At 34.3% G+C, this 12,637-nt stretch overlaps 1 protein-coding gene across 3 annotated transcripts in view; it reads right to left on the bottom strand.

Annotated features, from left to right (window-relative positions):
* Window positions 1–219: 219 nt before the first annotated feature.
* TMPRSS15 (transmembrane serine protease 15) overlaps window positions 220–12,637 on the bottom strand; it is a 129,196-nt gene continuing 116,778 nt past the window's right edge. For all 3 annotated transcript variants that reach the window (XM_032277137.1, XM_032277135.1, XM_032277136.1), the window contains 4 exons: window positions 11,194–11,375; window positions 9,619–9,714; window positions 6,872–7,011; window positions 220–2,034 (listed from right to left, as the gene is read on the bottom strand). In XM_032277137.1, the coding sequence (XP_032133028.1) occupies window positions 1,879–2,034; window positions 6,872–7,011; window positions 9,619–9,714; window positions 11,194–11,375 (574 nt within the window). In that variant the 3' untranslated portion in view covers window positions 220–1,878. The remainder of the gene's footprint in view (window positions 2,035–6,871; window positions 7,012–9,618; window positions 9,715–11,193; window positions 11,376–12,637) is intronic.

Raw genomic sequence — 12,637 nt, 5'->3', positions numbered from 1 at the left:
TATGGAACAATCTTCAGGTGCTAAAAACAAATACCCTGCTGATAAGTCTGTCTTTCCCAACTGTTAGAATCAGACCATTGGAAAGATGAAAAAGAATAGTGTGTTCAGTGGTGATATGGTTTGGCTGTGTTCCCACCCAAATCTCACCTTGAATTGTAATAATCCCCATGTGTCAAGGGCAGGGCCAGGTGAAGAGAATTCAATCATGAGGGTGGTTCCCCCATACTGTTCTCATGGTAGTGAGTAAGTCTCAAGAGATCTGATAGTTTTATAAATGGGAGTTTACCTGCAAATACGCTTTTGCCTGCTTCCATGTAAGAAGTGACTCTGCTCCTCCTTTGCCTTCCACCATGATTGTGAGGCCTCTTCAGCTATGTGGAACTGTGAGTCTATTAAACTTCTTTCCTTTATAAATTACCCAGTCTTGGTATGTCTTTATTAGCAGCATGAAAATGGACCTAAACGAGTGGCTTCTGATTTTTGTCCAAAGAATGAATTCTACAATTCCTTAACGGGAATTTGCAGTCTTCCATCATCTGGCCACATCTTCATATAACATTTTTTGCCCTTTATCTGACTGTTTGCCAGAGAGAGAGAGTCTTTTGGTATGACAACACATGGTTCTCTATTGACCCCTTTCCCTTAACTGACTCCCACCTGCACACTGGGTCCCCAATATTCTCTTCAATGCCTCTGTAATAATTATTATTTCCTGATGAAGTTCAAGTCTCCTTTCTTCCATAAGGTCAATTCATACAGATTGGTCCCTTCTTTCAACTTCTTTTAACCTTACTCTCTCTTCTATTATATTATCCATGCAAGAATGTGTGTGTGTGTGTGTGTGTGTGTGTGCATGTGTGTGTGTTGTTTTGTATTAACTAAGTATGATTTTTTTTCTCCCCAAATACATCAACAGATTCTGTGTGGTGAGCTAAATTGAAGTCTGCACTTATTCTGGAGATGATCCAAGAGATTAAACACGTGAAGCAAATTCATTTATTACACATATTTGACCTTATCATGGGCAATTCAGCTGTGTCTAAACAAGTTTTTCACATATTAGAAATTCACGGTAACACACATAAACCAAGACCAGCATTTGTAATAGGTGCATTTCTTTGGTATGTCTGATTATTTTTTGGAGACTTAAAAACACTAGCTTGAAATAAATAGACAGTATACATAATCCAGGCAAAAATTTATCTAATATACAATGACCATATTAATTAATTTATCTTTTATTTAATTTGCTTATTTAAGAGGAATGTAAAGTCAATTTAGTCCAGGCCTGTGATATAAGCTCACAATAAATATTTTCAATTAGTGGGGAAAATACTAAGGTTATGCATATGTTGAAATAAGAATGCATTTTGATAGGAAAAAAAAAACAGAAAAATGATTGAGATGAAAACTATTGAGATTCTGCTAATAGCAAGCTAAACTGGAACTAGAAAATTTATGGCAGTTTATTTCCAACAGTGACATATTATGGGCAAAACATTTTATTTTCTTTTTTTTTTAAATTATGCTCAAAATTTCTTAAGTATATGGCATATGTTTTTAAATAACACCCCTTTGAATAGCAGTAAATAATAAAAATAATGATTAAGAATTTAAGAAATGAGATCTGTGAAGAAATAGCTGTTCACAATGAAATAAAAATGTATTTAATGGTATTTTAAAGTTACTCTATTGCCAAGATGAATTTTAATATTTTTAAAATTTTGCTTCCCTGGCCCCCTAGCATTTAATTGTCATATGTAAGAATAAAGACTTTTGGTAACTTTTAAAAAATTTTGTACAAAACACTTAATTTCCATGATTTCTAGAGTAGAATGTGAAAATAATCTGACTTTCCCATTTGGTTTAAGAAATGCTCTAATGTAGAAAGCTTTGGATCCATTCTGTAAACCTTGAGACTCTGGCGTACACTCCGGGGCGATTAGGCAGGGCACACTGGTATCCAAATGAGGTCACACCAGCAAGGAACCACCTGTTGTTTTCTTGGCACATCAACGGTCCTCCTGAGTCCCCCTAGAGTGAATTGCAAAGCAAAATTATACATATGTGGTCAACTGATCTAAACATTTAAGATTATTTGTATCAAATAAATTTTAAAAAATTTAAAAATGTGATTTAATTGCAAATCATCTGTGTATATTTTCACTTTCACTCTAAGCCAGGAATGAGAACCTCAGTAAGGAGACAGCGAAACGATAACTGAGAAATAATTTATCATTTTTGTGGTGCACTTTATAATAAGAGTTTCACCACATTAATTAGGCACTTTGGTGGAGACTAAGAAGTTCTTTAAAGCACAGCTATGAACAGCATCCCAACCAAAATATATATTAAAAGCCAGTTGTTTTATTTAAGGAGGTATGCTGTAAGTGTCACAGAGCACACTGTGGAAAAGGCAAATTATTTCACAATATGCTCTTCAGAAAAATTAAGAACTCACACATAAAGTTGATTTTAGTTCTCTTGGGTAGCAGTATATTTTTGGAACTCAGAAAACATCATCTGATTTGAAAAACATTTTAACTGAAATAAGGAAGTCTGTGATAACATTTTTAATGATGAGAACTCATGTTTTCATCTGAGATTTCAAATGAAGAAATGTTTTTAATTTTTATGAATATTAATTCCAGCAGACCTAGTAAATTACATGCATTTTATTTGCATGTGATTCTTGTGTAATACAATGGTAATGCAAACATATCATTATTTAATGACATAAAATCGACAAGTATTTTTCCTGTATTAATTGCACAAATACTTTTAATTAATTTATTTTTTATATTTATGAAGACATTTAAAGTTTTATGTGTTTTGAAATCACCAGTATAATAGAATATTTCAATACCAGCTAGATGCTAGAAATATCCTGAGACTTTTTGCCTGATCCTTTATCATGTTTGGGCCCTATATTTAAAGGAAAAAATGTAGTCTATCAAATCACCTTTTTTCCCCTCCATACAGAGGGACATAAATTTCACTGGCGTCCACAGGTTACCAACATTCTAGTGTAACAGATGTGTTCAAGCTGTTTGAAAGCAGGGACTGTGATTTTTATTTTTGAATCCTAAGCCCTTAACCTGTAATATAGGTTCTGAAATATTTATGGAACATATATATTCAAGGATCAAAATACATTTTATATGACTTGGAAATTATTAAAAATAAACTTCAACTGTTTGGGTATTTTTAAAAGGAGTCATCTGGTTTTTTACATATCTTCTAAATTAATTTAATTTTTTAATAGGAGGTTCCAGACAAAACAAGGATTTTTAACTTACCCAGTACATACTGGGTTAGTTGCAGTTACTCAAGGAGCATACAGCAGACGTGTTGCCTATCTGCTGGGTGGTCTATCTGGTTGGGAGACCTCAGTCAGTTTCCATTACTTCCTGTCATCTAACTATACCACATCAGTTCAGCTATGTAACTTCTCCTTGCCTTAATTTTCTCTTTCTTCTTTTTTTATTTTACTTTAAGTTCTGGGATACATGACTAGAATGTGCAGGTTAGTTACATAGGTATACATGTGCCATGTTGGTTTGCTGCACCTATTGACCCACACTCTAAGTTCCTTCCCCTTGCCCCCCATCATCCCCAACAGGCCCTGGTGTGTGTTATTCACCATCTTGTGTCCATGTGTTCTCATTGTTCAACTACCACTCATGGGTAAGAACATGCAGTGTTTGGTTTTCTGTTCCTGTGTTAGTGTGCTGAGGATGATGGCTTCCAGTTTCATCTATGTCCTGTAAAGAACATTATCTCATTCCCTTTTATGGCTGCATAGTATTCCATGGTGTATATGTACCACATTTTCTTTATCCAGTTTATCACTGATGGGCATTTGGGTTGATTCCAAGTCTTTGCTATTGTAAATAGTGGTGCAATAAGCATATGTGTACATGTATCTTTATAGTAGAATGATTTATATTCCACTGGGTATATAATCAGTAATGGGATTGCTGGGTCAAATGGTATTTCTGGTTCTAGATCCTTGAGGAATCACCATACTGTCTTCCACAATGGTTGAACTAATTTACATTCCCACCAACAGTGTAAAAGTGTTCCTAGTTCTCCACAATCTTGCCCACATCTATTGTTTCTTGACTTTTTAATAATTGCCATTCTGACCGGTGTGAGATGGTATCTCATTGTGGTTTTGATTTGCATTTCTCTAATGATCAGTGATTTTGAGTGTTTTTTTTTTTCTGTATATTTGTTGCCTTACCTTAATTTTCTGATTTGTTCAATTAAGGTATTAACATTTCCTTCTTCCCTGTCTCAGAGATAATATGAGTACTTGAAAAATATGCATGGGGCTGGGCACGGTGGCTCACACCTGCACTTTCGGAGGCTGATCCCAGCACTTTGGGAGGCCGAGACAGGCGGATCACCTAAGGTCAGAAGTTCGAGTTCATCCTGGCCAGCAAGGTGAAACCTCGTTTCTATTAAAAATACAAAAAGTTAGCTAAGTGTAGTGGTGGGTGGCTGTAATTGCAGCTACTCGGGAGACTGAGGCAGGAGAATCATTTGAACCTGGGAGGTGGAGGTTGCAGTGAGCCAAGATTGTGCCACTGCACTCCAACCTGGGCAATAAGAATGAAACTCTGTCGCAAAAAAATGTAAAAATAAATAAATAAATAAAAATTTAAAGAGCATGAATTTCCAGAACATAAAGTATTAACTTTAAATTTATGTTTTTAGTGAGATGTCATATTTATAAGTAAAAATAAAAATCAGTACCTTCTTTGAGTGTCTGAGTGCAAGGGCTGGTGGCCATTTTTGTTTAGAATATTACTTCCTATAGTTTGGTGTGCATCAGAATCCCCTGGAAGATGTGACAAACACACATCGCTAGGCCCCATCCTCATAGTTTCTGATTCACCAGATATGTAATGGTACCTGATAATTTGCATTTCTGGCAGGTTCTTAGGTGATGCTGCTGGACTGGAGGCCATGCATTGAAAGCCATTAGTATGCAGTATGGCTTGGAATGGTAGGTAGAGTGTCATTCGCTGAGTTTTATGTAAAGAAGATATTATCCAGCCACTGATGTTGCCTTTAAATCCAAACTACTACCATTAAAAGGCAAGCCTTCGGTAAGTCAGAAGACATGCAAGTTGTGGATGACTAACAAAACATATTCTTTGCCATTATAAGGCTAAAAAATACTGCTTCAAAGAACTTATTCAAATAATGTATCAGTATAATATGTTCACAATTTTAAAGAATGCATTCTTACTTAATCAGTTAATCCTCTTATAAAACATAGTATTAAAGTTGAACAAAGAAAATCATGTGACAATCTAGTGTATTGATTACTCAATTATGGTAACATTTTATTGTACAACATATTACCTTATGTGGGAGCTTTCTTACTTGCCAATGAATAACATACTTAGACCGTGTAGAATTAGAGCTAACTATAAGATTTCAGAGACCTGGCATGAGTTAATAGCTTAATGTAATCCTAAAATCAGTAGCATCAGCCATCATATTTTCTGCCTAGTGCGTGAAGTGTCTGCCACACAATCCCCATAAACTGCACTTGAAGTTGTCCGGCTGATTTCCCCCCTGTGCAATAATTCTATAGATGTCCTTCTAAGTGGCAATATATCTTATCTTTAGCACACTTTTCATTTTACAAAAGAAGTACAAGACTCAGAGATAAATTTTAAACAAGAAGAAAGCCATCCTATTAGTCTTGAATTTGCAAGCATTTATCAAAGCAGAATAAATCTAAAACTAAGCTGGAAATTTAACACAACTTAAGACATTGATTTAACTAGGGGACTTATATACATACTATCTGAATAAACATCAATTTATATGGCTTGTCATGTATTGGTAGAATGACATATATGTGTTAATACATAAAATAAGTTGCTACACTTTGACAAGGTGAAACCACTTTACCATAATATAAACTGCTATTTCCTCATTTAGAAATTATTCATTGATCAGTAATGCTAGCAGGTTTAATCTAATCTAGCAGTCATTAAAGCACTGATATGCTATTAATTGTCAAATACAGAAAATATGCCAGAAAACTCAATTAGTAAGTTTCATAATAGAAACTGTTAATATTTTTTTAGTAACTACTTGATGCCTTGCATGCCTCATTTGATTTAAACCTCTCCATAAACCCTAAGTGACTTGCCCAAAGTCTCACCAATAAGTGTTAAAGCCGGGATCAAGCAAGAGTAGTATGAACATAGAATCCATGCTTTTCATGACTACCCCATGCTGTACCTAAAAATTAATTATAATTTGACAATCTAGCAGAACTTCCCTTTTTATTTATTGTGTGTTTTTGGATTTCATGGAGCTAATAGACAGGCACACTATTTTTAGGTGGCAAGGTGTTTCAATGAAGATAGTATATGGGTAAGAGTATTTTTCTAATGGTCACACAGGTCAAGAGCTATTGACACTTCAAATTTATCGCAGTATCGACATTACCACTACAGCAAGTTCAAGTTATTACATCTCTCATATAAAGTGAAAACAATAACATAAAAACCAGAGCCAGGGTTATGCCAGTCTATTAAGTTATTTACTTCCACGTTGGTTAGCTGTAAACTGACTCTAACTAGGCTATGCATGTATTCATCTAGACAATGTCCAAAGACATCTGACTTGTAACCTCTTTTCTTAAAAAGTAATTTGTTTCTAGTGCTCAGGTCTAATCAAGAGGATTATGCAAATAGGCAAAAAAAGTAACGGTTTTGTAAGAGAAGAGAGATTAAAGAACCTTGATGATTTCTTTACTCCCAAATTATTGTTAAGCAATGAAATAACTGTAACACCGGTGCTTTCTGAAAATGTACAGTGAGCAGCTTTACATCTTTACCCGACAAGAGTCTATTCCTCCTTCTTCATAGCCTGCACATATCATGTTTTCAGTAATGTTATATTCTGGCATCTGCTTTTGGCATTTCTCATTTGATAGAAGAGGAACATCAGCTTCTTGCAATATGTTTGCAGTAGGACCTGCTCAAAATGGATAATGCAGCCAGCCAGTCAGAAGTGATCAACATGCATCCTTGAATGAATTACCATCAGTCTTATTTATTCCAACATTTCACTCTCACTATTGAGTACTGTGTGCATATATAATGGAACTAAATACTAAACCTTGCACACCAAAGCACATAATAAAGCTCGTCTGTGGATTTTGCCAGTTGGATAACAGGAAAGCTCTTCTTTCTTACCAAAGGGCTAGTAGGAAGAGTGGATTAGACTACAAGGTCTTCAGGCATCTTCAGTGATTTTAAACAGTTACAGGATTGCTCATAGGGGAAACAGCTTACCGACACAAAGTGTTTCATTCATCGAAATTAGCAACGGCTCAGAAATCCAGAAGTGCTTTTCATTTGGCACCTGAGGAGGTGCTCACTTCTGTATAATAGCATTCAGCTTCTTTGTGGTTCTGTGTGAGTGAGCAGGTACACATTGAGGAGGGGACAAAGCTCAGACGCACTTTGCCCTGGTCTAGGGGCAATCAGCTTGTTATCCATACCCAGGTGAAGAGAAAGGAGGTATTTTTTGTAAATAAAATAGAGTGTACTTGCTTGCTTTTTACAGAATGATTCATCCACTAGAAGTATGAATCTCTGTGTGTGTGCTGAAATACTCATCCCAAGAGAGATGTAAAACAGGCAGGTGTCTAGTGCCCCAGAAAAGGTACATGATAAGCACTTTCTAATAATTAGCATTTCTATTTGCTTCCTCAAGAGAGGCAGAATGTTAAAGAGAAGTTAACACATTTGACAGCCATTGATGCTGCAAAATTTTATGATACCTCATTTCTAGCTAAATTTAATGCATGCATTAAAAAGATGAAGAAAGCAAAAAGTGTGTTTGTGCATACATACATGAGGGTGTGTGTGTGTGTAATTTAGATGCAAGACAGCATATATATGACTCAGTAGTGCATTGATAATTATATATCGACTGTCTCAGAAAAATGGAAGTTCCCATGGCTCTTCTTCTCATTTTACTGGTGTAAACACTTCCACAATGATCAATTTCAAGGTACCAGCATGGCAGCGAACATGGAGTAAACATTATCAGATAACATTTCAAGTCTGACAATGGACTATAGGTTAAGAAAATGAATTGGAGACATTAAAATGGAGGAGAAATTTTGGCATCTCGCTGTTACCCATTCTGTGAGGATCCAGGATGGGCTGGCAGACTTTAATTTTATAATAAAAACCAAGGCCACTTTGGTTGCTTGTCAATCAATTAAAATTTGTTTTGTAGATGATAAAACTGGTAAAGGAAAATTTGATCAGTGTCTGTTTACTGATTGCCTTAATTTAACCAACTAATATCACCTATTTCTTCCTATTGAACAATATGTTCATGGTTGTCCTAGCTAATTAATTAGCATACTATAATCAAAAGATGGAAAACTGGGATTTTATGAAATTAAGTATATGGAAATCATAAAGCAAAGTTCATAAAATATATGAAAATTGCCATCACCCAAGAAATATTTAAACGTGATCTTTCTGTTTATTCCTAAGTGAAATTAGTCTCAAATACAGTTTATTTTCTGGCTCCATAGCACTCTTGGAGACCTTCTTAAGTCAATTAGACATATGTCTTTAATAACAATAAGCAAATGTGAGCCACATTGACTCAGCTTTAAAAAAACCCAAACAACAACAACAACAAAAAACACTTCCTATAGAATAAAGAGTTTTAAATTTTGTTAATTTATTTTTGAAGAGCCTAAATTGTGGTCATAAATGACTTTTAGCTTCAAGTCAGAAAAGAGAAAATATCTATCTAGGAATCATTTTTACTGTTTAAATTTCAAGTTTAATAAATCATAATAGTTGTCAAGTGGGAGAAATACATGAATATACAGTCTTAGACTTCAATATACTTTATGGACAGTAGACATGAAACATTTTCATCATTACAGTGTCACTGCTGTAAAGAACTTTTGTAGGAATTACCAGAAAAGCATTTGACTTAGAACTTTGTGCTTTCTCTTATAATAGGTAAGAATATATTAAATGTGAGTACTGAGTCATGTCAAATCTGAGTCTTCTTGTCAATAAGCAGAATTAGCATGTCCGAGTTAGAAGAGATTCCTTTTTCATTTTAAGGAAATGTGAGTGTAAGGCCTTTACATCATAAATAAAGATAGTTTTATTAGTTTGGAAAATGTGACAGGTGATGAGAGTTTGTCATGTGTTTTGCCAAAATAAATTTTTGTAACCTTAGTTTATGTTCATTTTAATGAAGTATTTTTTTATCTTTATCAGAGTGTTCATAATACTAAAACTAAATATTGGGTTAGGGGGACACTTGAATTTCCCCTCAAAAGATTATAGTTTTATAACATTATGCAAGCTGAAGAAATTTTTAAAAACTATACAAATATACAAAGTCTAGAAGTATATTTTTGAAAACTCTACTGTACAGCCCTAAACATATACATACATACTTGACAGTACTTTTAGAAGATATTGCAAAATTGTTATATAAGAATTGCAAAAATTTTTAAAGTATTCACAGAACATTGTGATAGCATGTTTTCCACCAGTAAGTTTTTTTATTTTTTTGAGTCTGATAATTTACCTTGATGTACAACTCTCCCCCAACCAGCAATAGAACAATTTCTTCCTGGAAGAAAAACTTGATTTTCTTCTGGTAAACATATAGGTTGTATGTAATCTGGAAAAAAAAAATAACAGCAAAATGAACAAACAAAGAAAAAGAAAGAACATATTTACAAGAATTTCTGACAAATTTTAAAAATCAATCATTTTCAACAATCTAAAAACCTTGTCTTTTTGTTTTATCCTACTCGTACAAATTTTAGACATCGGTCTTGGGGGAAGTAGGCATTTCAGAGCAGCATTTATTTTGACAGTAGATCAGCTACCACTAGTGGCCTTTTAGGGTATTTTACAAGTCTCCTTATTAACTTGATAACACTTGTGTTGTAGAATAGATTAAAAACAATGTAAAACAGTAGAACAGTGTAAAAAATGTATTAGTTCTGTACTGTAGTGTAATGGAAGGAAGTTCAGATGCATTCTCCCATTTAGAGAGTCATTGAATTCACAAATAGTTAAAGTAAGCAGATAAGATGACCAAAAGTGATTTTTTTTTTTACCTGTATAGTTCTGGTGGTAATCATCTATATTTTATTTTTGAATAAAATTATGGTGCTCAATAGAAAGTGGTACCTGTTCTGTAAAAATTTTGGTAAAGATGATTTTTAGCATCAATTAATAGAAACTTGGGCAAATGTTCTGAGGCTTTTTTATTTTCCCCAATTATCTCCATGTTGAAAAAGCTTTTAGGAGATTATTTTATGGGGCAATTATGGAAGCATTGACATTGGTCACTTTTAAAGCCCTTCTTTCATCAATTTACAAGCCTACTGGCACTATTAAGCACCCACTACATGTAAATCCAAGGGCAGACACAAAAATGAGTAAGACACGGTGCTTACCCTCAAAGACAGGAATATACAACTAACCGGAGAAATAGTCTGCTTTTGGTAAGTGCTATGATGCATATTTAGATCAAACTCCGTGAAAACAAGAGATGGCAACATTTTATCCTAAATGGGCATTGAAAAAGACTTGGGAATAAAGGTTGGAACTGAGCAGAGCCCTTCATGATAAAGTTCACCTTATCAGGGGATTCCTTGCACATTTTTCCAGGCATTTGGAGGAAGTCCTTCATTTGCCACTCTGATAATATTATTGAATCTCCATCAAAAACTTCATCCTATGAATAACTTAATTCTTACTCACTTTCTCCACAGACCATAAGCTCTTCTCTCAGTTGATGTCTTACTCTGGCCTTTTTGGTAAATGAAACTGCCTTTCTTTTACAGGAGAAATAGAGAAGGCATGCATAATAACATCACCTATTTCTCTGAGCTGCTCCTTTGAGTTTACTGTTATAGGTTGTTCAAAGAATTTTATTCTACTGGTTTTTTCCAGAAAGTTGAATTTAAACATCCTGATGAAAGAAATTTCATATATTCCTCTCTACTCCCTAATCCCATTTAAGTTCTAATGACTTATGTAACAAATTATCTAACTTTAATACATTAACGCATTGATATTGATAATATTTCAAATCTAATTTTGAATTAATTTTGGCAGATAAGATGACCAAAAGTGATTTTTTTACCTGTATAATTCACTTTAAATTCCAGATGCATCATGGCAATATCATTGTTCTTTCTTTGTTTATTGTAATGAGGGTTTATGACAATTTGATCTATCAACCGAGAGACTGTGTGAGGAGAGGTCAGATTTGATGCCATATGCAGGCCTAGGATTGCTGTCCACTTGGATGGCTCTAAATTTCTCCTGAAAATTGGAATGAAGAAATATGAGACACTCTCCATCCAAAGCGGTTACTTTCTAGAAGATCTTCATCATAGACATTTCAGAATATGTTTCTATCCTGAAATGTTCTTCAATTTCTCTGAAGAATTGTCCTCTAAAAATATTTCTTAAATCTTTATTTTTCTGATCACAACATAAAGAAGCCTTAATTAGTGCCAGTCTCTCTCTTTCACTTCTCCTAAGTCATCTGCTGATCTCTAGTTTTTGATTGTGGTTCTCAATTCTGGTTGTATGTTACAGTCTCCTGACATGCTTTTAAATAATGCTGATACCTACTTCTCCACCTCCCCCTCTCCCCCCGGCCCAGTTCTAATATAATGGGTCTGGAATAGATCACCAGGCAATGTAAAAAATACTTTTAAAATTAAATCTCCAAATGTGTGCTAATATGTATAATATATGGTTAGGTTGGAGAGCCTCTGCCTTAGGTCACATTTCACTGTGGAAATTGTGTCTCTGTCCAGGGCTTTTTCAGACAACTGCAGTAACTGCTGTAGTGTAATGGAAGGAAGTTCAGATGTTGTCTCCATTTACAGAGTCATTGAATTCACATATAGTTAAGGTAAGCAGTATGCATTATGATTTTTATAATCTAACATATAAACTTGGATAATCTCCATATGTAATGTTAGCCATCTATAATAATTAGTAAAGATAACACTTGTGTTGTAGAACAGATTAAATTGGATACTACATTATAATTTGAAAGTGTGCAAAGATTTTTAAATGTGTTATTGGCCCGCAATTTATTCACACCAAGGAATTATCAGCTGGAATCAAGCCAGTTAAACCATATTCACAATGAAGGTAAAATTCAATGATTGCAGTCCTAGGCAGAGCTATTAATTCAATTCTTAACAGATGCAAATGCCTAGTTTAATGTGGTATTTAAATATTAAAGTCCAAGTCACTTACAGATGTATAAAGGGCATGAAGTTACTTACGTCTATCTATCTATCCATCACTTTGTTTTATTTACCAAATTCTCATGTTTGGTCAAGTAGCAGTCAGCAGTAAGCCAATGAGTGTCCAAGCATTCAGTGAGCATCCAGTGACAACCACATTGAATTAAAACTTGAAGAAATATACCTAAGTGATCTGTACCAACAGAATAGTACTTGTTGCCAAGTGCAGTACCAAGAACTTTGTGTCTCTTCATTTAATCTTTATCAGAACTTTACAATCAGAACAAACGAGGCACTGATTATTTAAATGGTAGGGGG

This window comes from Sapajus apella, unplaced genomic scaffold, assembly GCF_009761245.1.
Source record: "Sapajus apella isolate SASKATOON/1434 unplaced genomic scaffold, GSC_monkey_1.0 scaffold8, whole genome shotgun sequence".
Lineage (NCBI taxonomy): Eukaryota > Metazoa > Chordata > Mammalia > Primates > Cebidae > Sapajus > Sapajus apella.
This window is presented reverse-complemented; position numbering and strand designations above follow the sequence as displayed.